General features: G+C 34.2%; 1 protein-coding gene across 1 annotated transcript in view; it reads right to left on the reverse strand.

Annotated features, from left to right (window-relative positions):
* The window catches only part of UBA6 (ubiquitin like modifier activating enzyme 6), a 72,238-nt gene that overhangs the window by 26,675 nt on the left and 21,028 nt on the right, over positions 1-24,535 (reverse strand). Inside the window, exons 5-14 of the mRNA XM_024579744.4 lie at positions 21,805-21,899; positions 20,948-21,059; positions 16,104-16,184; positions 13,175-13,297; positions 11,224-11,347; positions 8,851-8,954; positions 7,310-7,372; positions 6,465-6,541; positions 5,802-5,868; positions 76-219 (exon numbers count right to left, since the gene is read on the reverse strand). Coding sequence (XP_024435512.1) covers positions 76-219; positions 5,802-5,868; positions 6,465-6,541; positions 7,310-7,372; positions 8,851-8,954; positions 11,224-11,347; positions 13,175-13,297; positions 16,104-16,184; positions 20,948-21,059; positions 21,805-21,899 — 990 coding nt within the window. The remainder of the gene's footprint in view (positions 1-75; positions 220-5,801; positions 5,869-6,464; positions 6,542-7,309; positions 7,373-8,850; positions 8,955-11,223; positions 11,348-13,174; positions 13,298-16,103; positions 16,185-20,947; positions 21,060-21,804; positions 21,900-24,535) is intronic.

Consider the following 24,535-nt stretch of genomic DNA (forward strand, 5'->3'; position numbering starts at 1 on the left):
AATTCATAAGACATTCATTATATAGATAGATAGTTGAACCTTAAATATAAAAAAATATTAAAATCCAGAACTAACCCACTGGCACAAAGGAGAAAACTTTCCCGTCACAGCTTTCAATACTTCCTGGCTGGCAACACCCCCTACTGCTGCAGCAAGTGGGGCTAAGTAGCCTTGAGCAGTCCAAGAAAGCCAATGCACAATGTCAGCATCTACTTCAGGCTGAAACACAGGCCATGAAAGACAGTAATATTAAGAGTATTCACATAGTACATTCAAAATTTCAATGACTTAATGTGAGAATTATTATACCTTAACTTCAAAAAAAAGCCACTCAATTTCTCTACTAGTTTTTAAGTCCTAAAGAAGTTCTAATCTCACAATAGAAGACCCAGTTGCTTGTTCATTACCCTAAGCAGTATTTCTCTTTATTAGTACCTGCCATTCTTGCTTTATGACTTTTTATGTTACACTAGGGCACCATCTGGAATTAACTGAAATATCTAACATTTATAGTTTTTGTTTTTTTTTAAATAATGGGTCTGTGATGTCTGTAAACATTTAGAAACAACCAGAATTAAAAAAAAAAAGATTTTAATGAAAACTATGGAAAACCTTGAACACAGAGAAATAAAAATAAAATAACCCATAAAAATGATAAGGAGCTATCGGTTTGTCCTCTAAGTGGTAAATAAAAAGTAAAAGTATGAAAAGCAATACATTGTTAAAAAGGCAGTTTAGAAAAAATTAAGAGCATAATGGCACTTTTGCATACTAATCTTAAGAATTAATCATTACAAAACTCTCACCACACTTAAAAAATGAAATGTTACTCAAAATAAGATTTCTTAGTATTTTAAAGGAAATATTGAAGAATCAGATTTTGGAGCTATTGTTTTAGCACAACTTTTTATTTGTGACAAAGATCTCTTCACAAGTTCTGTCTTTGTTTTCTCTTCCTATTCTTTCAACATAAGTAACCTTAATCTTAACCTTAAGATTCAAGTTCAGCTCAATTATCTCCTGAAATCCTATGCAAAGTAATAGTACTTGTGCATTGAGGGGGTAAGAGGAAAGGCTTTTACTACATTCTCAGAGTTATCTGTGACACAAAAAAAGAGGTTAATATCTATTCACTATTCCACACACTCCATTTCAATTTTCTGTATATCATTACTTTTCAACTATTTAGCACTGAACTCAACTCAGATTATTTTCATTTAAGTTGTACCATTTGAATACATATATTGGGGGTAGTGATAATATTAAAAACAAAAATGAGAATGTTAACAGAAGCCTTAGGATGACAATGGCTTAAATATGAATTTCCTCACACAATCTCCAGAAGACACATACATAGCCGCAAGAGCTTCAGCATTACTAGGGAACAGGGAATATTATGACCTTCAAGTTACCTGTAAATAGAAAAACACACACTTCTCCAAGGAGGACATACAGAGGGCCCAGAGACACATGAAAAATGCTCAATATCACTAGCCATCAGAGATGCAAATTAAAACCACAATGAGGTACCACTTCACATGGTGAGAATGGCCATCATTAGCAAATCAACAAACAAAAACAAGTGCTGGAAAGGTTGTGGAGAAAAGGAACCCTAGTGCACTGTTGGTGAGAATGCAGACTGGTGCAGCCACTGTGGAAAACAGTATGGAATTTCCTCAAAAAAACTAAAAATGGAACTGTCTTTTGATCCAGTGATTTTGCTGCTGGGATTATATCCTAAGAATCCTGAAACACTAATTCAAAAGAACCTATGCACCCCAATGTTCATAGCAGCACAATTTACAATAGTCAAGTGCTAGAAACAGCCTAAGTGCCCATGAGTAAATGAGTGGATCAAAAAACTGTGTTACACATACACAATGGAATACTATGCAGCAGAGAGAAAGAAGGAGCTCCTACCCTTCCCAACAGCATGTATGGAACTGGAGAGTTTTATGCTAAGTGAAATTAAGCCAGGTGGTGAAAGACAAATTCTCTATGATTTCACTTATAAGTGGAACCTAATCACAAAACAAACAAATGAGCAAAACAGAACCAGAGGCATGGAAATAAAGAACAAACTGACAGTGACCAGAGGGGAGGAGTAAGGGGGTAATAGGGGAAAGAAGAAGGTGCATGCCAAGCAACATGAATAGAGGACTCATGGGTACTGACAATGGGATGGGGGGTATGGGCAGGGAAGAGCAACAGGGAAAAAGGTGGGACAATTGTAACTGAACAACAATTCAAAAAAAGAAAAAAAAAAAGAAAAAGAAAAACAAATACCAAACTCCAAGAGAACTATTTCTGGACTTCATATTGCTGCAAATCTGCCTGCACAGAATAACCACAGCAGAGAATGAAAGGGTTAACAGTGACGAAGCAGTCAAAATAATCCTGAGAAAACAGAAGTTCTCACAGTAAATGCAAAAAATACTGAACATGAAGAAAATCTAAGACCTCAACAACGGCTATGGTGAAAGAACTTCTCTGGGGGAAAGGGATATAAATAGAAAGGGGGAGACATCCTTTGACAGAGAAGGCTAAAGAAGGAAGAGGAAAAGTTAAGATTTGGCAGAAATCACAGATCCACAGACATACCAACTCATACACCCCACTCCCTACAAAAACACCATCCACAAAGAAATTCCTTCTTGTATCCCGATAGAAGAGGGGTTCTATAAGTAGAAATGTAAAAAAGTACCCAAAATCCTTACCTGTCCAAAAATAAGCAGAAAAACAGTTTACCCTAACAAGCTAATGTAAGAAGGAAACAAAGTTAAAATCAAAACATTTCAGCTGGTGAAAATTTCTCTACCAAACCAATTACAAGGTGGAAGAAATTTTATCTGGTGATTGTATATCTTTAACAAACACTCGGAGATGTGGCATAACGAACATAAAATACTCCACCTTGAATCAGAAATTTAGTAAGAACAAAAATAATCCATTTTATCCCCCCAAAAAGGAAAGATATAAATAAATTTAAAAAACCTGCAACTATGTACCAGAATGGTTCATGTATAGCTGGAAAAATTGAATGAGCAATCAACCGTAAGTCATATATAGAAAAATATATACAGGGCCTAAATGCAAAAAGACCACATTACTTATAAGAGTAAGAATATTAAGCTGGCATCCTATTTTTCAAGAATAAGATACAAAGAAAAATATCACTGAAGAAAAAGCCTAGAATTTTATATCCACCCCAGCTGTCTTTCAAGTATGAAAGCTACAGGAAAAATTTCAAATATGTAAGAATGTAGAGAATACTATAATTCTGAGCTCTTTCTAAGAAATACACTACAGACCAAGACTGATTTTAAGATATAGTATAAAGCAAGAGTAATCAAAATAGGCTGGTACTAGCAAAAGAATAGAAACAACCAATGGAAGATAACAGTGAGTTCAGATATAGCCATGCATATAGAGGTCAATAAATTGCTGGTACACGTGCTATTAAAAATGAATAGGGAAAGAACTGTCTTTTCAACAAATGGGCTACAATTATTGGATATTCATATACAAAAAAATTATCTCTGATCTACACTCGTCAAGGTGTAAAAAAACGAACTCACAAAGTACAAAACTGTATATAATGAATTCAAAATATAGTCATATACACCTGAGTTATACTTTGCATAGTATAAAAAATGAATTCACAAAACTATAAAACTCCTAGAAGCACAGGAGAAAAAGCTTTGTGACCTTGGGTTTAAAAAAAAAAAAAATCACAAAAAAAATTGAACTTAAAATTAAAAACAACTTTTTGAAAAGGATGTAATAAAATGAAAATACAATGCAGACTGAAAAATAGTATTTGTAAAAGAAAGGACTGATATCCAGAATATATAAACCTCTCAATTAAAAAAAGAATAACTACCCAATTAAAAACAGGCAAATTTGAAAAGGCAGTTTATCAAAGAGGTATGAATGACAAATAAGAACATAAAAAGATATTCAAATTCACAGCCATTAATAAATGCAAATTAAAATGACAATGATACCAATGCACATACTTTAAAATTGCTAAAATCAAACAGATAATACAAAATTATGGAGAGAACGCAGAGCAACTCAAACTCTCATACATTTCTGGTGGAAATGCAAAATGGTACAGCTACTCTGTAAAACAATTTGGCAGTTTGATTAAAATTAAATGACACATCTATTATATGACTCTGTAATGTATCATTAGGTGTTCAATGAAGGGAAATGAAAACATGTCCACACCAAAATCTGTAAGCACATGTTTGTAGCAGCTTCACTTATAACTACCCAAACTGGAAACAACTCAAAAGGTCTACCAACTGGTGCAGAGACAAACTGTAGCACATCTATACAATGGAATGCTGCTCAGCAATAAAATGAAATAAACATGCAACAGCGCAGATAAAATTCAAATTCGTTATATTTAGTAAAAGAAGCCAGACTTAAAAGGCTACATTTATATGACATTTTGGAAAAGGCAAAACTATAGTGGTTGCTATGTTTTAGTTGAGAGAAGAAATGATTATTTAAAAAAAGGTAACTACTGGCATTATAGAAACATTTTATATCTTGACTGTGGTGGTAGATACATGACTGGACACTTTGAATTCATTGTGTACAGATGTATTAATTATATTCAGAATTTTATATAATTGTACACCTAAAAAGGGTGAAATTTACTTTAAGTTTTATCTCAATAAATCTGATAAATCCCCAATACATCTTTCCTTTTAATCACAGATTTCAACAATTACGTCTACTTTTCATATGTTTTTAAGTTAATAGTTTTTAGCTATTTTTTATTATACTTTTAAACTAAATGTATGGGGTAACACTGGTTAATAACATTATATCAACTTCAGGTGTACAACTTTATAATATGGTATCTGTATACTTATTTATGTGCTCCCAACCTGAAGTCTAGTCTTCTTCCTTCTGTCACCTTGTATTTGACCCCCTTTATCCTCTATATCCTCTCCCCATACCTCTCCACTCCGGTAACCACCATTCTGTTTTCTGTACCTAGGAGTCCGTTTTTGTGTTTGTTTATGTTTGCTCCTTTGTTGCTTTCTGCTTTATATCCCACATATGAGTGAAATCATATAGTTCTTGACCTTTCATACATTTTTCTAACCAGTAAACATGCAATAAGAGGTCTTTCACTTATGACTAGTGATTTATTGTTCTCAGTACATTTATTATTTTCTTCTTTGTTTTAATTACATAAAATATGAGACATTATTCTTAAAACTAGTATTAAAACCTTCATTTCTCTTTTATTTTTATAAAAATAAGACCAACACAATTTTCAAATAATCACACAAACACTGCTATGTTTATTTCTGCTAAAACGGAAGCTGGCAGGCAGGCACTGGCACTGTCACATGGAAAAACCATTTTCTAGGTTGTAAGTCCACACACGACACCCAAAATGCAATTAAGAGATATGAATATATAATTTACAAAAGAGATGACTTACAGGAAAGCCGATGACTTTACATAGTGAGTTTTAGAGGCTTAACAAACCAAGTAAATCAGAAGAGATAATACTAACATTAAAAACATAGCTGCAGCGGCAAATTCTATTACTATGTGCCACATACTGTTCTAAGTACTTCACAAAATCAAATTATCTAATGTGCACAACAACCCCCTTGGTTAACCACATTTTATACATTTATAAATTAGAACAAAGTCAAGTAACTTGTCTACTATCAATAAGAAGCAAAGCTGTGATCTGAAGAACAAGAAAAAATATATAGAACATTTATAGGTTACACATTTTTTGATAGCCATAACTGAATAGTTACCTTCTCTTCCAAGGTTTCACTTATAGATGTTGCTAATTTCAACAGCTCTTCTGAATCTTTTTGGCACCTAAGATTCAAAACAAAGCACCCCAAATTCAATTTTCTCAATTATAATAAACAATAGGTCATATTCAAATGTAAAATTTAAGAAGTAGGTAAAAAAAATGTAGAATTTTCCCAACAGGTAGGAGCACAAAGTGTTTTGATGACTTGAATACTGGCTTTTAAATATATTATCACTTCAAAATCATGCTCACATAAGGACACTACATAAATAAGATTTAGTTTTAAATATATAAGGCAAAAACCCTTTGCAACAGTACTTCTGACTTAATAAGCTAGAAGGTATAAAAATTATACAGTGGATTCATAATTCAATTATTCACAGATATTTTTTATTTAAAAAGTTATAGCTTTTGAAGACTTCAAAATGGGAAAATTCTTCTTTAATATAATTCCAATTTTAGAAATTAATCTTTCCACACCCACCAGAAAAAAGACCAGGATATCATAATAAATGTTCATATAGTTTGGGTTATCTACTGGTGTTGCAGTTAGTTACAACTGAAGAGGCTTAGTTACTTTAAAATTTTTTTAATCTATAATTTCTGAAATACTGTTATCATAATAAAGAAAAAAGTTATTTCAAACAAAGAACATTACCCTATATTTGGCTTGCGATTGTAGTTCTCCTGAAACTTGTCCAACGCAAGCATAGCTGTGTGAATCTGCAAAGGTGCCTGTTCAGAATATTAAAAGCTGGTCAATGTAGTATGTGCCAGGCACTGTGCTATGCTTTAAAAATATTACTTACTTTAATTGTTACAATAAAGAAATTAGCTTAATCCTATTATTATCTGTATCTAACATAGATGGAAGCTAAATCTTAGAGAAGTTAAATGACTTGATTTCAAGGCAATAAAGCAATAGATGTAAGATCTAAGTCTCAATCCCAGGTGGTATGACCAGTTCTTACTAGGTTATCTATATGAAACTTAGAGTAATAATCACTAAACAGCTACAAAACATTTGTACAAGATCACTTACTTCTTTTTTCCTTATCAACATTTACAAATTTGGAAACTGTTCATATAACTCTTTCCTTATCACAAATACATTCACTGCTACAAAACTATATCCAGTGATTTATGAAAACAGAATAAATGCTTCCAAGTTTTTTTGGAAAAAATTATTATATGAAACTTTCCACTGTTCAGAAAATCTTTTAATAACATCACTTTTGCATAAATTACTAAAATTGTCTTTTAACTATTAAAGCTAACATATCATTAGCAAACTTTCTCCTATTATTCTAATATTTTCCATGGTATAAATTTCTGTTTTTAATCCTTGGGAGTCAACTTTATATATGTGAATATAACCTTTCTCAAGAAAATCTTACAGAAAGGTATATACATGGTTACTCTATTTTAACTTTATAATCTCTCTTACCAATCCCAACCCCCGCCTCTGCTGCCTCTCTTAAAACCTCCGAAGTGTTTGTTTACCTCAGGTTTGCCAAAATCTGCAATAAGGCACTTTGGATGTCTTATCTGCTTCTCCAATGATTCCTATATAAACAAAACAAAACATTACTCTACTGCAAGTGAGTGATTACTTCACAAAATGAGCACTAAAAGCAATGGATCTTTCCCAAAGGTCTGAAATAAATAAAATTGGGCTACTAAGTTTTCTTTTCTTTTTTTAAAAGTAGTATTAAGAATAATTTATTCACTAATCCATTGAACCAACATTGATTGAGCTACTAGGTACAAATCAATTAAGTAGGAGTCAGAATGGTTTGTTACTAAATAAAAATCTACTTTCCACTGGAATGCTGACATGCACCATCTTGACCAGAAGCCTGGGCTACTAAGTTTCAACTTAAATATAAAATAGCTACCATTCGTCCTGATACCCCTTGTGTTATTACCACATTTTATTTTTTAAAAATGTTAAATGCAATTAGAAGACCTCATCTGCATAATAAATTTGGGAAGAAATGGTAAGAACATCTGTATACTTGAAAAAAATCTATAGTTTTAACTGAAAAGTTATCGTATTTTTCTGGTATCACGTTATTAAGACTTGTATGCCTGGAAAGACTAATATACTCAAAGTAAAATTTTCTGCATGGAGCTAAGAACACACAAGGACAAAAAAACACAGAAAACAAAAAACAAACCAACAAAAAACAAACCAAAGAATCAACCAACCAATCAAATGAACAAAAATCCAAGAAACAAAACCCCCCAACACACGCACAATCTGAAATTTACTTGGAGCATAAACTGTCTAATTAAAAATTGGGGATGAAGTAAGGCAGGGGCGGATTTGACTAGTGGTAGATATTTTAATCTGTCATATTGTGCTAACTTCGGCTTGAACAAAGCCTTGTAGAGGACTATAGTTAATAATTATTCTGGAAAAGAAAAGGCAATCGAGTTAAAACCTTGAGAACTTTCAAGAAAAAAAAAAGATGTACTAGATTATACTGAGAAATGGGCTAAAGATTTAAGTAGAAAGAGACTCCTATGTTCTTGATACAAGTAGCTTCTACATTTTCTCTATTATTTACATATTCCTTTCAGTGCTAGCTAATAATTACTTTATTTTTCCATCATATACATTGTCTCTTAAAATTTAAAATGCTACAATTAAAAGAAATATTCCTTTTACTTTAAAAATGTAAGTGAATGATAAAATATATAGTTTCAATGATTATTAAATCTTTCAAAAATATGTTTTATCTTTTGTCTTAGGAAATAATTGTAAGAAATATGATTCACTCTGATGATTCAAAGGTGTGGGTTTTTTTGAGGTAATTTATATACCTTGATTATATGCATATGGTATTCTACTGTAAATTTTTTGTTGATATCAGTCTATTTCCTTAGTTTGATCCAATTTTTCTCAAAGTAGGTATAAATAAAAAATTACAATCTGTTCAGGCTTTAAATTAATTGCCTGGTTAACTATTTTATTTTTTTTCTCTTCTGCCATTCTTCTGTAGATCTATTTATTTTTCTAAGCAGAAAAAAATACTTACAAAGTAAAATGTTTTAGGAGTCTTAACTTGGACAGCTATGCCACCGTGCAAATATGGTTCCAGTTCCGTAGTATCACCAATGCTAAAAGAAAATGGTGATACCACTAAAAGAAAACAAGAAAAGAAAGCCATTATTTACTGACATAGGTATTTAAATTTGAAGATTTATCATCAAGATGTTTATTTCCCCAAATACACAAAATTAAGAAGATCACGTTATAAATCTTTTTTTTTTTGGCATGTGGGGAGGTATAGGAGTGGGTAGAAGTGTGAAGAGCTAGACAAATTATTTTCCAATGTGAATTTAAGGACTTAAAAATAGCCAAGAAAACTTAAAGGGGAAAAAAGTAATGACAGGTGCTTTACGTGTGTGTATGTGTGTGTCTGTGTATGCATTCAATCAATTCTCACCCAAGGACATGCTTACAGATTTTAGAGGCAGGGGAAGGGACAGTGAAAGAGGGGAAGAGAAACATCCATCAATTGTCTCTCATACCCTCCTCCACGATGGAACGAACCTGTAACCTAGGCATGTGTCCTGACCAGGAGTCAAACCTGGGGCCTTTTTGGTTTATAGGACAATGCTCTAACCAGCTAAGCCACACTAGCAGGGGCTAGATATTTTAATCCTGTATTAAACCTCAATAATTAATATTGGTACTAATTGCATATAATTAGTGTAGTGTGGTACTAGCTCATGGATAGATAGGCAAACGGAATAGAGAATTCAGAAACAGACTCACAAGGAATACACAATTAAGGAAGGTGGCACCTCAAACCAGTGAGGAAACGATATTCTACAATATACTTTTGGGGGAAAAAGCCATCTGGGAAAGTATCTAATCCAAATGGGCAAACGTTTTAATTGTTGAAGAAGATGCCAAAAATAAGATAGAACCATAGGAGAAAAATTTCTTTAAAACTGCAGGGAGAAAGGATTTTCTAATTATGACTCAAAATAAAAATCATAAAATCTTTTAAAATTTGATATTATATACACACAGTAATAACCAGTCAAATATCAAAGTCAAAATAACAAAGTCAAATACCAAACTAGAAAAAATATTTGCAATATATAAAAAGCCTCCCGGCAAATATGCCCCATAGTTTAGGAGTTCCAAGAAATAATCAACAACCCAACAGGGAAAAGGGAAAGGGATAGGTGATTCACATTAAAGAGTAAATAGCCCTAAAACTTAAGATGTAAACCTGTAGTTTACATATTTAGATGCAGACTTGGAAACAAAATCTAATAGTTTTGTTACCAAAGATGCTTAAATACACATCCAAAGTTGTTTTTCTATAGAGTTCGTAACAGGGATTGATTTTTCCTCTCCTAAGATCCATTTTGTAGTCATTGAAAGAAAAAAAAAAAAAGTAATCTATTTACTAGTCTATACACTAATCACATAATTATACTTTCAAATACCCTAAAAATAAAACTGAATCATTCTTAGCTGAACAGGTATAAAATTGACTTCTTTGAATTACAGGATATCTAGCAATGTCTTTAACTCTTAAACGTGACTGCAGGAAAATCACAAACTTTGTAGACTAACACTGCTATAAATTCATTATCTTCAAAGTTGAATGGGCCCTAAATGATGCCTGATAATCCTGCTTTTTAAAAAATGTTTATTCTCCTCAAATCTCTTGTCTTGTCACCTTTACTCTCCACTGGGCAATGATCTCATCTTAGTCCAATGAAAAAAACAGATTCCTTCTATTTCTTGTCAACAAACCCACAAACCTGCCTTCAGTAACATCCATTCATTTCTTTTATCCAAGCAACTGAATAAAAACGTGTATCTCCACTTGAATACTTCATTGCCACCTCACTCCAGATGCCTAAACTGTGCTCATTATCTTTTCTCCAAAACCTGCTCCCTTTCTTGTATTCCTTAAGTGAATTTTGGCTCACCTACCATGAGATATATGATGTATAAAGTTTCCTCCTTAATGTCTTAAGAGTCTTGCTATTTCAACTCCCACTGCCAGTCTGCCACAGTCTACCTTTCAGTTCCATGAATTCTGTCTTGCCTCTTACTGTTTCTCTCTGCATACAATATCTTTTCGCCACCTTCCTAAGCCAATCAATGCAACCTTCAAATTTTAATCAAGACACCTTGTCTGTACTACTGAGGCCCAAAAGGGTGGGTTTCCTTGCTAAGTTTAGAGTTTCCAGAATGCCTATCATACCATCACTGCTTAATGTTAACATCTCCTCCCTTAGATTGAATGTTTTAAGGCCAAGAACTGGATCATGTCTGTGTGAGCTGATATTGTGTTCTCAACACTAAGTATAGTGTCTGAACTATAAATGTGCAGAATAATGAGTAAGCATAAATGAATTAATGAAACATATCAACTTACCAGTTATTTGTTGTATAGATCCATTTAAGCCTGTCATTCCATTAATTTCTCGAAATTTTAAGAATTGCCCTGTCTCAAGTTTGTGAGGATGATTTTCAAGGCAAGTTACAATGCCAGGATTAGCCTAAAAATAAGAGTAATCTACTAACAAACAAGTTCAAATATTACTTTTTCATACAAATTCCAAATCTCTTGTAAAAAGTACCATGTAATCACAAAATTCTCAAAACACCTCAAAATTCCAACCCATTCTTCTCCTTCCTTTGTAAAAGCCAGCCTTTAAAGAACTGTCACAAAACAGTGATCAACTTATTATTTTATTATGTATGTTTAAAATATAATTTCTATGCTTGGGGAGAAAAGAGATTCCACAAAGGATTTCAAATATTTCATAGATTCAAAGATCCTTGGACTTATTAAAAAAAACCCCTCAAAGTTACTGAATGTAACTTTTAAAGTCGATATAAGAAACTGTGCATAAAAGATGAGAGTGTCTAACTTTGAAGATTCAAGAAAAGTAAGAAAGGAGGATGGAGATTTAAAATTGGGAAACTAGTAGTTTAAAGTTTGCCCAACACTTTAAGGCAAAGAAATACGTTTAGCCCAGCCAGTTTCTCAGGATAAAAATAGAAACAAATTAGCATTAGCGTATCTCACCAAAGAGTATGAATGAGATAGGTCAAAGGCCCAGATATCTCCTAATTGCATATAATCCCATACACTGCGTGACTAAGGTGATAATAATTTAATCTACATGAAATGTAATGTAATTATCATTCTCTCTTTCAAAATTATGTAGATTCTAAAAGTTCTCTTGCTGCCTAATGATTTAGATAAGAGTAAAATTATGATCACAAACATGCAGATAAAATTAATGTAATGTGGGGTTGCTAATATCTCAAGAATAGAATTCAAAAGGAATTTATTAAGGAGAAACAATTCCTTGCAGATAAGTTAAATGGGTACATTTATGAAATTTTCTAAACCTTTATGGATAACTTCCATATTTTCCACAGTATTCAACAAAAGAAAACTCCAGTGCGATATAATGATCCATGCTCTCCCTTGGAGCTTATTCTAACTGTATGATATTCTCAGCGACAAACTAAAAACAACTACAGAAAGTAAAAGGTTGAATAATAAACCATTCTGTAGGCAGAGAGACACGCAGAATTTTAAAATGAATTATCCTTAAATAAAGGCAAAATTACATTGGATTTAAAAATAAAGCATAGAGAGTGAAGCACAAATACTATTAAGTATATAATGTCAATCACTTAGATTGGCTTCTTTTGAGCACCTAATGTAAATTGATTATAAAAAGTGCAATTAAAGTTAATGATTTAGGCAAAAAGAAAGAGTGTAAGTGGATCATAATGATTTTTCCAATTTTTGTTTAGGGAATAAAAAATTAAGCTGACCTGATGTCAAAGACTTTTTGATTTGAAGATTAATTCTTAAAACACTTTTCCTCCTCCAAATAATGTTTTAGACGTGTAATAGCTTTTGTGTATGATGACTTCAGTGTGCATCTTCCTGGAACCAGTGTTGGGCCAGGTAACTTATGACACAGGACATCTATGATCTGATACTACATCTATGATTTGACACAATAAACAATTCAGCAAACACTGAACCACAGTTTATGCCCCATAGTAACATGACAGAAAATTAAAATTAAAATTTATAACATAAGCAACTACTGATCTACCAAAATGTTAGAAGAAATCAGGAATACTCTTTTAATAGTCTAACTTAAATTTAGCTTCAATATAAGGCAATCAAGAAATCAACAAAATATTCCCTCATTAATTCCCTTAAAATCTTGTAAAACAACTGAAAAATAGTGCATATTCAAGTATTTTTTAATGCCACCTTTTAAAAATTACATTCACATCAACTTTAAAAATCAATCCTATACATATACAATAACATATGTATATAATCATACTTGCGTTATATTTGAAATGAAGATTTCTTTTGGTTCTTCTCCTGTTGTGTCTAAAACTTCAAATTCATCACCAAAATCACAAAAGAGCTGTGACCAAATTCCATGTACATCTGCACTGATGAACTGTAAAATGATAAAAACAAGTTTAAGCTTATTCATTTACATAAAGAAAAAACACTCGGCCCAACTATCCTAAGTCCTTTAGACATTTTCACTTATAATTGTGTGATTGGGGGTATAGAGTAAAACATGAATAGGATAAATTATCTGTCTGTAAATTGGTTTAGGAATCAAGGATTTTAGTATTTGGAACTAGGTATCTAATGTTACAAAATTACAGGCAACATCAGTACATCATCAGTACACAGTCTATGATTTTTAAATAAAATTCCTACCTTGCCCTAGAAGTCAAGCACAACATGTAAGAAACAGATACCTTGGTTTAATGGCATGGCAGTGAAGTTTTACTTTGTATTTCATAAAAGAATGAAGTGTCTATTCACCAAAAGCAGTGTAGTTAGCGGAAAACAGAGCAAAGTAAAAGCTGAGAGTGGAGTCAGCAGAAAGGGGCTGAGGAACTGAGTGTGTACACCAACATCATGAAAGGTGAAAATCAGATTCTTAAACTGAATTATAAATGTGTTATTGGAAGTGATTTTTATTAGACATACACTCTTCTCCATTCTAAATCTGTAAAGAAATTGTTTTCGTGTTTAGTTATTTTTAGTTATTGATACTATCTCTTACTTGACCATGTACTGCCTTTACTATAAAAATAGGTCCATATCACAATGTTTATGAGACATAAAATTGAGCGGAACTTTTTTTTTAAGTTTAAAAGCTCAAACTTGAGGGACAATTTCTTCCTTTTCAAAACAACTTTAATAATGTATCAACAACAGAAACAAGGATTTTAGTTTATAAACTACCATAATTATGTTGTAAAACTTCTGTGGCCTGTTATAAGTTTACTGAGCATTCTATGTCTTACTCATCTACTTAATTTAAATTGTGAATCAGACCACAAACATTCTACAATGTGTGAATATGCTATGTAATACCCCAATCCAAAAAATTTCAGCACATCCATTTAATACGTTAATGATTATGTCTTAGGCCCATCTCAAAGGGACAAACAGCCTTTTCCAAAGAAACAAATGACCCCACAAAAGAGGTGGAGTTAGTAACGTGTATTCAATTGTAGGGGAAGAATTTTGAGTTTTCTCTTCTAAATTCCTTTCCAGTATTCCCAGTGTTACTACTACTTATCTAATTAATCTGGACCAAAAGCTAGGAGTTATTCTTGAGCATTCTCTCCGTCATAGCTCACATGGATCCATTCTCAAGTTCTGTAGCCTTTTTTTTTTAAACCAAAGATACCTAAAATTCAACAACTTCTCACAATCCCTATTCACACCTCTCTTGAATCCAGGTGTATCTTGCACCTGGATTACTGCATGAGCTCCTGACTGGCCTAGCTACCTCTATTCTACTCTTATAACTCAACAGTTCTCTTTCTTTTTGGTTTCATGACCATTTCATGTTCTTAAAGATTACTGAGGACCCCAAGAACTTTTATTCATATGGGTTATACCTATTGATATTTATTATATAAGAAATTAAAATTGAGAAACATTTAAAACATAAGAATACACACACACTCCACATTAGCTGCCAGAACAATGGTATCACCACACATCAAAGACCAGAAACTCCACTGTCACATAAAAGAATCAGAATGAAAAAGGCGAATAACATTTTAGTAATATTATGAAAATAGTTTTGACACCTGAAGATCCCACGAAAGAGTGTCAGGAACCCTCAGTGTCCTTGGACCACACTTTAAAAACTACTGCTATAGTCTATTCTCCATATAGCAAACCCAGAGTGATCTTTTAAAAGTCTGTATTAAATCAAAACTCATGGTCTTAAAATTCAAACATACTCAACTCTAATCTATAAGAATATGGTCTTCTAACTGCTTCTCCAATCTAGTATGGTGTCTTTTACTCCTACTCTCTTTTTACCCAAACTCCCATTCTGGTTCTGCTTCCTTCTGCTGTTCCTCAAACACACCAAGTCAATTTTTGTACTTGCAGTTCTTTACGCTTGCATTTCTCACCGCTTTGAATGCAGATGTGTACCACAGCTGGCTCTTTCTCATTATTCAGGGCTCAATTCAAGTACCTTCTCCTCAGAGAGGACTTTCCCTGACATGGAATCTAAGAAACTGGCCCCTGTCCTAACAGCATGACAAAATTATACTCTATTCTTTACCTAGTTTTCTTCACAGGATATAAAACTATGTATTTATTTGCTTGTTTCAGGGTGTCTAACCCGTCGCCTGTGGGCCCAACACAAAATCACAATTTTACTTAAAACCTTTTTTTTACTCATCAGTTTGTGTTAGTGTTTGTATATTTCATGTGTGGCTCAAGACAACTCTTCTTCCAATGTGGCCCAGAGACACCAACGGCTGAACACCCCTGTAAGTATATCATCCCTATTAGAAGGTACTTTTTACAAGTAGGAAAAATTATATGTCCTTTCACTAATGTATTCCTAGTGTCTAGAACTGTATATACTCAATGAGTATCTGTTAAAAGAACCAAGGAACCTCTTAAAAACCACGATAGTACCGTATTTAAAGTTAGATGATGAATTCAATATTTATTGTCCTTTCTATTTCTAGACTTCATTCCTCTTTAGCTTTGGCAATCTGCCCATAAACCAAATTTAGATCTTGGTTTTAAAAATATAACAAAATTGACACCAAAATTAAACAGAAAAATATTATCGTGATTGTCGTCATATAAAAGGAGCTTCTTATATAACCCACTGAAAAGCCAGAGATTCTTCTGGCTTTCACTGATAGTGAAAGTATTCTTCCTTTGGTTAACTACATGTCAGTATTAAGTGACCCTATTACCTTAATAGGAGGGCACTGAGAACGGCAAAAGTTGTTGATTTTCTTCTGCAATGGAAGTTTGATCTCAGTCAGTACTACACACTGTTGAGAAAAAAGACAAGAAATTAAAGACTAGAGAATATACAATTACTTTGGTAATGTACAACTTCTAATACACTGTTTTTCTTGTAAAAAATTACTCCTATTGTATTCCTTTCTAAGGTTAATATTTTCAGAGGTCTGGAGCAACAAAAGTAAAAATAACATAGAGAGGGGAAAACTTACATTAAATTCAATTATCATCAGAGACTTCACAATTAGAAGCAAACCTTAATTTCCTATGTAGGATTTATGCACTCCAAATGGCTGGAGATTTTTTGTCTGTTACTGCCATAAAAATACTAACCTAGTCACCAGAATACTAATTTAATGCTAGCTTAAAGGGGTAATAATAACACTTTTAAAGAGATATATTAGTTGGCTTAGCTTTGTTTTACTTCAGAGATTCCACAGATTCACAATATCACTACTATTGCTTTATCACAGTTTCATTAGCAACAATACCAAAATATAATTTTCAATGCTTACTTTTTTTTTCATTACCCTGTGGGATAAGCAGAGAAAGGTCTATAATCAGATCTTATCATAAGTTAGACTGATAAAGGTCAAATATGTTCTTAGGGTCATTTGACTATCAAGTGGCAAAAGCAGAGCTAGACTCTTAGTCCAGAGCTTTCCTTGCTGTTGGTTTTTATGACTTGTATAACTTGGTTTTACTACAAATATCCAGGTATTAATTTAGTTTTATTTATCTAGCTCAGTATATGGAGTGCTTCCTGCAAGGAGATATTTCTCCATGGGTCTCTTACTTTTTATACATCTCATCAGGTATACCATAAATGCAAGGTTCTGAACATTTTTTACTTGCACTGTTTCTCAGGATAGTATTTGTCTCACGCAACGTAAGGAACTGAGGTAGAGTCTCCCTCTGGGAAAAAGAAACAAGCTTGTTGACTGCTTGCAATAAAACAGTAAGTCCAGGCTCAGTCTCCCGGTTCCCTAAAGGAACCCACTATATGTGCCCTCTGCAGTTCACTAGTGGGATCTGGGGGAAGGCAAAAGGGAAACAAGGCAAATCAGTGCCTATACTTCTTACCACGCTCTGAATAGTAAAGTCCGTAAGTCTGTAACCCAAGAATCTCATGTATTTTGCGGGCATTCCATCAAGTAATAATGGGTTGACTGAGCTTGTAAATAGGATAAAATCAAGTTCTAACCAAGTATGTATTGAATCTAATTTGTTTCATCAATGCCACAAAATTCTCAACAAGAATTTACTTGAATGTTGTCTTTTCCTAATGTTCTCCTTTTAGAAATCCAATCTCATGAACTGGCCTTTTCAGTCAAGCTCTTATTTCTTTTACTTTTTTCAAATTTTGTTAATTCTGGGTACAGTAATCTTAATAATCTCCTTACTTCTGTCTTTCAATTCACAAATTTCCAATCCTGCTGTATCTATCCACAGTTTAACCTTTTCACTGAGGTTTAATTTTTAAGACTATACTTTCATTTCTAATTTGGTTCTTTAATCACATCTGCCTGAGTGTTTTCAACAGTATCTTATTTTAATGTTTTCTTAATCACTTCTTTTAAGATTTATTTAGTTTGAACATCTATATTTTACAGTGTCTATTTAATAATTCTATTATTTAAAATTCCTGGAGGTTTAGTTCTCATTTGTTACATCCACTGCCTCTTGATCATGCTGAAGTGCTTTTTACTGTCTTGTTGTTCTGTACTGTGAATTCATCTTCAAAGGGGTTTAAAATTGGAAGATACTGTGGCCTGGTTGAGGGCATATGCCTCTAGATCTATTTAGTTTTGATTTTTGTGTGCTATTCTGGGATATCATCAACTTAGTGCTGTAATACTTTTTACATGAAGTTCTCAGTTTGGGGAATTTTACAGCAAACGTTTAGAACGTTGGTCTCCAAACTTGTGGGAGGGTAGGCCCATGGTTATGAATTCCCAGGGAAGATTTTTATTTTTCATCAAGCACTTGAGGAAACAGACAAGCCTATAGTTCTGATGGGCAAAGATCGTTCTCATCCACCCGTTTTCTGAGGGTGTAGCTTTCTGAAGTTTCAGCTTAAAAAAAAAGAGAGTAGGTCTCAATTTCATCCGCTATCTCATACAGACCTATTTTGTATCTTCTGTTTCTGCATTACCATTAATTCCTATGGTATGTGGTTACTGAGACAGGCAACTGCTATCCCTGAAAGTGACCAGACAACAATTCACTCGTCTCCTTTCAGCTACCTATTCCTTTTTGGTCTCTGAACAGTTCCCTTATATTATTTTTAAGCTCAGATGGTCATTTAAAAGGTAGTTTATTAGGCAATTCTATTGAAGGAAGTTTATTAAGCATCCTTGTAGCAGGATGGATTTGATATAACATTGTGATTATAATAAGAAATACATATTTTAATCATCATCCAAGATTCCTGGCACATAGCTCCTAAATTTCCTATGTAAGAGCTACAGGGGCTTATTTTGCCCCACATCTTGAAATAGGTGCAGCGCGATAAAGGTGAAACCAATGTCTTTTTAAAATTTTCCTATTTTATTGCTTTTAGAAAGAGTGGGAAATGGGGAGCAGAGTCAAAGAGACAAACATCAATTTGTTGTTCCACTTAACTTATGCATTCATTGGTTACTTCTTGTGTATGCCCTGACCTGAGATTGACCGGCAACCTGGGAGTATCAGGACAATGCTCTAACCAACAACCAACCAAGCTACCCAGCCAGGACCACAAACATCTTTTGTTATTCACAATATGTCCTTTTCAGCTACACTTGAGTTGAAGTTATTGAGGTGACTTCAGAAGCCCCTAAGGATGGGGGCTGGTTGCCAGGGACAGAACTTTCAAGTCCTATCTGCCAGACCTCTTTGTAGGAGAGAGGGGCTGGAGATTAATCACTAATGGGCAATGATTTAATCATTCATGTTTGTACAATGAAGCCTCCATAAAAATCCCTGAAATAGTGGATCACAGTGCTTTTCAGCTGAACATGTGGAGGTACTGGGAAGGTGACATACCTAGAGGACATGGAAGCTCTGTATCCCCTTCCCCATACCTTGCCCTATGCATGTCTGCCACCTGGTTGTTCCTGAGTTATGGCTTTTTATAACTTTAGTAAGTAGACTATTTTCCTTAATTCTTTGAGCAATGTTGGCAAGTTAACTGAACCAGAGTCGGAGAAAGGGGGTGGTTGTTGGAACCTCTGACTTATAGCTAGTCCTCAAAAGCATAGATAACGACCTGGACTTCTGATTGGCATTGGAAAGGGTAAGGGGGAGTGTTCTTGTGGGACTGAGCCTTTACCCTATGGGATCTGACACTATCTTCTCCAGGAAGTTTCAGAACTGTTAAAGAGAAAAAACGCAAGCCCAAAATGGTGTCAATTGTGCTAAAAGCCCATGATACCAAACCTAGAATTAATACCTGATCTAACTGCAGTTTCCACCACTCCCAGGAACATAATCTTAATCAACCAGCACCAGAAACGTAATCTGTCAAGTGGGGCCTCTCCATTCCCCCACTGAAAGAGGAAATCTGTATTATACAAACCCTTCCCTTCTCTTCCCCCAAAGAAAAGATGTCCAGGTCTGACAATAATCTTTTTTTTCTTTTTTAAACCTTGTAGGCACTTTATTGGCTCATATAATTAAAAAAATAAAAAGGTATACTGGCTTCAGTAGTTTCACATAGAATCTATTCTCTTTCTCTGTCCTAACTTCAACTTCATCTTAACACTACTTTTCTTTTGCTAATAGTTTTCTTGCCCCACACTTTTTCCTATGAAAACCTTCCATTTTGTATGACCCTTCAGACCATTCTCCTAGTTCCAAGATGGGATGCTGTCCAATTCATGAATCATTTAATAAAGCCAACTAGATCAATCTTCAAATTTACTCAGTTGAATTTTATTTAACAGAACTGAATTAAATTGCAGGACACCAAGCTACGTGTCCCTGTTGTAGAATTGTTTGTTGTAGGGGAAAAATAGACACACATATGGTCACACCAGAGCCTGAATGAAGTATTGAGAGTAGAGGAGAAACACAGGAGTGTGTTTTCCTAGACACTTGGTAACATCATAATTTAAAAACGGGGAAATTCAGGATCAATCTAGTTATTTTTAGAACATTCACAGTGCTAAGAATTTTTGTTATTCAGGTTTATGTAAGGTAGATCCACATATTTTTACTTTTCTGTAATCAAATTATACGTCACCTTTTACCCATGGCCTTAGGAAGAGAAGAGTGTACTCTCTGGCTCCTTGACTTCAGGCTTGACCATGTGACTTGCTTTGGCTAATGTATTATTAATGGAAGTAACACAAACAGAGGCTTGACATATGCTTGGATGGTTGGACTTGCCCCTTTGCATTTCTGCTACTGCCGTGAGACCATGTCCTAGGTAGCCTCCTGGTCCCAGAAGAGAGGCACATGGAGCAGAACCCAGACTCTGGAGTTCAAGTTCAACCTAGAACAGCTGAACTCCAACTGACATGCAAATATATAAGAGAGAAAGAAATGCATGTTGCTATAAACCACTGAGTTTTGGGTAGTTTTTTAATGCACATTACTGTGAATACAGCTGACTAATTGTTTTGTCAGAGGTTCATAGGCCCTTTGCCTAAAACAAAGCATTTAAAAGATATTATTCTAAAGGAAGTCCTTTGTCCTGAAATTTTTTGTTCTGCTCAATAGACTAGATTAAATTACTTACATCACATTAATACTTAATGACTTGGCCTGAAATCTGTCAATAACATCTAATATAAAATGGATCACTGACCTGGTATTTTTCTAAGAAGGAAAGATCTGTGGTTTCATTTAAAGGAACAGAAGATGATGTGACATGAACATATGGATTTAGTTCTGCAATATGTTGAAGAACAGCTTCAGCCCTAAAAAAAAAAAAAGACCTTTAGTATTCTTTTGTTCTATATACTCAATCTCTCAAACTTGGACATCAGAGAAATCTGACTGTTATAAAATTTCAGTGGACATTTAATAAACTAGAAGAAGAAAGAAGCTGAGACTTACTTATATTTGTAGATAACTACATAATCTTGGGAATGAGCATACTGTTGTATTCCTAATAAGACACAATCTCAAAGCATACACTTATAATTTCAAGTACCCAACTTTTAAGTCTTTTAATGATTCAGCCATAATAAAGGCCTCCTTTAACAATCTTAAAGATATTCATTCCTAGGTAGCAATGTGAACGTATTAAAAATTTTACAAATATAAGTAATTGAGTAAGTATATGTTAATACTTACTTATTGATAGTAGTGTGACTTTATAGTGATGAGTCAAACAACTATGCATGAACTAGTATTCTGGAAACAGATAGCATGCTAAGTAATTACAAGAAAACAACAAAAAATCCTATGATAATACATCAGCCCTGGCTGGTGTAGCTTAGTGGATTGAACACGAGCCTGTGCACCAAAGGGTCGCCAGTTCGATTCCCAGCCAGGGAACATGCCTGGGTTGCAGGCCATTAGATCCCTAGTAGGGGATGCATAAGAGGCAACCACACATTGATGTCTGTCTCCCTCTCTTTCTCCCTCCCTTCCCTCTAAAAATAAAGAAATAAAATCTTTAAAAAAAACACACAAAACATCAAAACATCTTATCTTCACCTGTTTATTTTATTAACAACATCATTTTCACAGAGAAAGAAGTTGGTTCCTAGATCCCATGCTTGGCATTTTTCTACATCGTGAATTGTAAGTGCCTTCAAAAAAGAAGAAAACATCTGTTAAATTCAAGAATAAGACAAGGATGTTCACTATTGCCACTACTATTTACATTACATTAAAATACTGTCCTGTGTATTTAGACAACAGAATGTAATTAAAGGTTTAAGAATTAGAAAGAATGTAATTAGATGTACTTACAGATTAAATAACTATACATATCTGGAAACTCAGAAAAATTAATGGAGAAACTACTTCAAAGAGTAAGATAATTTAAATTTAGGAAAAGTAGGCTATTGTATAAATCAACATACAAAAATTTAATAAATCAACACAGGCAAACATTTCCAAATGTTCGATGTTCAAAGAAAGATAACTAACTAGAAAAAATGTTGTAGCTTGGAGAGTTCTGGCCAAGATGGAGGTGTAGGTAGAAACCCTTCACTTCCCCGCACAACCAAAAGGATAACAACCAATCTAAAATCAATAAACAACCAGAATCACCAGAAAATCAAACTGCACAGAACTCTGACAACCACGGAATTAAAGAAACAGTCAAACAGAACCACCAGACCGGTTAAGTGGAGAGAACCCTCAGCGAGGCAGCAGACTGTGTGGACGGGTCTGACTGTGGCGAGGCAGCAGGCTGCAAGGGCGGGGCTGACTTAAGGGGAAACGGAGACTCAGAGCTGGCTCCGGACTACGGCGGTTGCTGTGGTGGGAGAAACTCTCAGTCTCACAGGAGAGTCTGTTGGAAAGTAGGCTAGAGACGAGCAGGGGAGCTGCACTGTTCCCTATCTGGCCCCTCCCTCACAGGCAGCACTGCAGCGCACCAAGGAGGGTTGCCCTGCCTGGGTGAATACCTACCCCCTTACAACTTAACAGGTGCCCTGAACAAAGAAATATGGCCAAAATGAAAGAACAGAGTAAAACTTCAGAAAGAGAGCTAAGCAATGAAGAGATAGCCAACCTATCTGATGGAGAATTTAAAGCCCTGGTAATTAAAATGCTCACAGAACTGATTGAGCTTGAAAAATGAAAGAACAAATGAAAGATACCCAAAATGAAATAAAGCAAAATATTCAGGGAACCAACAGTGACAGGAAGGAAACCAGGACACAAAGCAACAATTTGGAACAAAAGGAAGAAAGAAACATCCAACTGGAACAGAATGAAGAAACGAGAGTTCAAAAAAGTAAAGAGAGACTTTCGAACCTCTGGGACAATTTAAAACATTCCAATATCTGAATTATAGGGGTGCCAGAAGGAAAAAAACAACAGCAAGAAACTGAAAACTTATTTGAACAAATCAAGGTAAACTTCCCCAATCTGGTGAAGGAAATAGACTTCCAAGAAGTCCAGGAAGCCCAGAAAGCCCCAAAGAAGTTAGGCCCAGAGAGGAATACACTAAGGCACACCATCATTAAGTTACCAAAGAGAGAATCTTAAAAGCAGCAAGAGGAAAGGAAAGAGTTACCTACAAAGGAGTGCCCATAAGGCTCTTTCTTTTCTCAAAAGAAACCTTACAGGTAAGAAGGGGCTGGAAACAACTATTTGAAGTCACGAAAGGCAAAGACCTACATCCAAGATTACTGTATCCAGCAAAGCTATCATTTACAATGGAAGGGCAGATAAAGTACATCCCAGATAAGGTCAAGTTAAAGGAGTTCATCATCACCAAAACCTTATTACATGAAATGTTAAAGGCACTTATCTAAGATAAAAAATATGAACAGTAAAATGACAACAAACTCACAACTATCAACAAATGAACCTAAAAAAAAAAAAGAAAGAATAACAATGAAAACAAAAACTAAGCAAACAACTAGAACAGGAATAGAATCAGAGAAATGGACATCACATGGAGGGTTTTCAGTGGGGACGGGGAAGGGATGAATGGGGGAAAAGATACAGGGAATAAGCAGCCTAATTGGAGGGCATAAAATAGACAGGGGGAGGTTAAGAACAGTATAGGAGACAGAGAAGCCAAAGAACTTATATGTACAACCCATGGACATGATAGGGGGGGATGTTGGGAGGGTTGGGGGGTGCAGGGTGGAGGAGGGATAAGGGTGGAAAAATTAGGAAAACTGTAATAGCATAATCAATCAAATATACTTTTAAAAAAAAGAAAAGGAGTTTAGATTTTATACTATTGCAATTACAGAGCTTTAATTTTTAAAACATTTTAAATTTTGTTTTGTTGCTGATACTATCACAGTTGTCCAAATTTTTCCCCTTTTGCTCCCCTCCACCCAGAAGGCTCAATACAGAGCCTTTAAAAGTTAGATCTTTCAACAAATATTTGTTAACCAAATTAAAAAAAACATTTTTGTAGCTCGTATTATAAGCCACAAGTATTAATTTAAAAAAGGGGGCATAGTGTATAAACATGGATTATACTGAAAAAAAAATTTGGCCCTATAAAATATTTAAGCATGTTCAATCTTACTCAAGAATGAAATACCCTCATTCGCAAGAGTGGCATAAATCCAAAAGTCTGACAATATACTCTATTGGTGAGTATGAGGAGAATTGGGCATTCTCACACGTCAGGGGTGGAGATGTCAAGTGGCACAACCTCAGGGGAAAGGAATTTGGCAATCTTTAGCAAAATAACATGTGTGCATTTATACTTTGATATAGCAAACCCACTTTTTAAAATCTATCCCAA

The sequence above is a fragment of the Desmodus rotundus genome, chromosome 4 (genome assembly GCF_022682495.2).
Source record: "Desmodus rotundus isolate HL8 chromosome 4, HLdesRot8A.1, whole genome shotgun sequence".
NCBI classification, from domain to species: Eukaryota; Metazoa; Chordata; class Mammalia; order Chiroptera; family Phyllostomidae; genus Desmodus; species Desmodus rotundus.